The 1,810-nt window shown below is 58.2% G+C and overlaps 1 protein-coding gene across 1 annotated transcript in view; it reads left to right on the forward strand.

The window, feature by feature from the left end:
• Window positions 1–1,810, forward strand: part of SYMPK (symplekin) — a gene marked incomplete at both ends in the record, with an annotated part of 7,223 nt that overhangs the window by 4,133 nt on the left and 1,280 nt on the right. Inside the window, 4 exon segments of the mRNA XM_010010071.1 lie at window positions 783–864; window positions 1,284–1,397; window positions 1,467–1,614; window positions 1,689–1,810. The exon segment at window positions 1,689–1,810 is cut by the window's right edge and continues 22 nt beyond it. Of these exon segments, the coding sequence (XP_010008373.1) occupies window positions 783–864; window positions 1,284–1,397; window positions 1,467–1,614; window positions 1,689–1,810 (466 nt within the window).

Below are 1,810 nucleotides of genomic sequence, written 5' to 3' on the forward strand. Positions count from 1 at the left end.
GGATGGAGATGCCAGGGATGAGATGGGGGCACCAGGGATGGAGTGGGGACACTAGGGGTGGGAATGGGGACATGGGGATGGGGACACCAGGGATGGGATGGGGACACCAGGGATGAGGACACTGGGGATGAGATGGGGACATGGGAATGGGATGGGGACTCCAGGGATGGGGACTCCAGGGATGGGGACATGGGAACGGGATGGGGACTCCAGGGATGGGAACACCAGGGACAGGATGGGGACACCACCCCAATCCCCTTTTCCCATCCCTATATCCCTGTCCCACTATCCCCATTTTATCACCCCCATACCCCCCTTTCCCTATCTCTATATCCCCTTTCCCTATCTCTATATCCCCCTTTTCCTATCCCCATATCCGCCTGTCCCCATCCCAGCCCCACATTCCCATCCCAATCCTACCTGGACCATCCCCCCCTTCCAAACCTCTTTTTTTAGGGAGGAAGGACCCAAATTCCTGGGATTCTTGGGGCCCAGGAGCAGAAAACCAGGAATTTCCCTCTTTCTTCCTTTCTTTTTCCTTTGCTGCTTTTTAAGCTCTTTCCCATCTGTATCCCCAGAAAAACCTGGTCCAAGGTTGGAGGAGCCATAAATCCCTTTCCCATTGGGATTTGCTGCTGGAAAAGGGGGGGAATCCTTTGGGAATGGGTTGTGGAAAAGGGGTTTCTATTGAAAGCCCTTCCCAGAAAGCTCTTGGGCCATCCCCGTCCCTCGGAATGGTCCCGAGCGTGGCTCCATCCCGGTGACATCCCAATTCCCGGCAGGATCTTCACCAAAGTGGTGCTGGAGGCGCCACTCATCACCGAGAGCGCGCTGGAGGTGATCCGCAAGTACTGCGAGGATGAGGTGGGAGCCGGGATCGTGGCTACGGGATGGGAATGGGGAGTGGGATGTGGGGAATGGGGAATGGGATACGGGATGTGGGGAATGGGAGACGGGATGTGGGGAATGGGGAATGGGATACGGGATGTGGGGAATGGGATATGGGATGTGGGGAATGGGGAATGGGATATGGGGTGTGGGGGTGTGGGATTATGGGGACATGGGGATATATGGGATATGGGGAGATGAGGCTATGGGGACATGGGATATGGGGATGTGGATATGGGATATGGGGCATGGGGCTATGGAATATGGGATATGGGGATGTAGATATGGGATATGGGGATATGGGGCATGGGGATGTGGGATATGGGAAATGGGGATATGGGGACATGGGATATAGGACATGGGGACAGCCCTCACTGCTGTCCCTGTCCCCCCAGAGCCGCACCTACCTGGGCATGTCCACGCTGCGGGACCTCATCTTCAAGAGGCCGTCCCGGCAGTTCCAGTATCTCCATGTCCTGCTGGACCTGAGCTCCCACGAGAAGGACAAGGTGCCCCATGGGCCCCACAGCACCCCGAGGGTGTGTGTCCCCATGGTGGTGACCGTGGCCACCCCACAGGTCCGCCAGCAGGCCCTGCTCTTCATCAAGCGCATGTACGAGAAGGACCAGCTCCGGGAGTACGTGGAGAAGTTTGCCCTCAACTACCTGCAGCTCCTGGTGCACCCCAACCCACCCTCTGTGCTTTTTGGGGCTGACAAGGACACGGGTGAGCGTTGGGGATGGGGCAGCACCCAGTGGGGGGGGCCTCGGGGCCGTGGTGACACCGCGTGTGTGACCCAGAGGTGGCGGCACCATGGACGGAGGAGACCATCAAGCAGTGTCTCTACCTGTACCTGGCTCTGCTGCCCCACAACCACAAGCTCATCCACGAGTTGGCCTCTGTCTACACCGAGGCCATCGCT

This window comes from Nestor notabilis, unplaced genomic scaffold (genome assembly GCF_000696875.1).
Source record: "Nestor notabilis isolate BGI_N333 unplaced genomic scaffold, ASM69687v1 scaffold4310, whole genome shotgun sequence".
NCBI lineage: Eukaryota > Metazoa > Chordata > Aves > Psittaciformes > Psittacidae > Nestor > Nestor notabilis.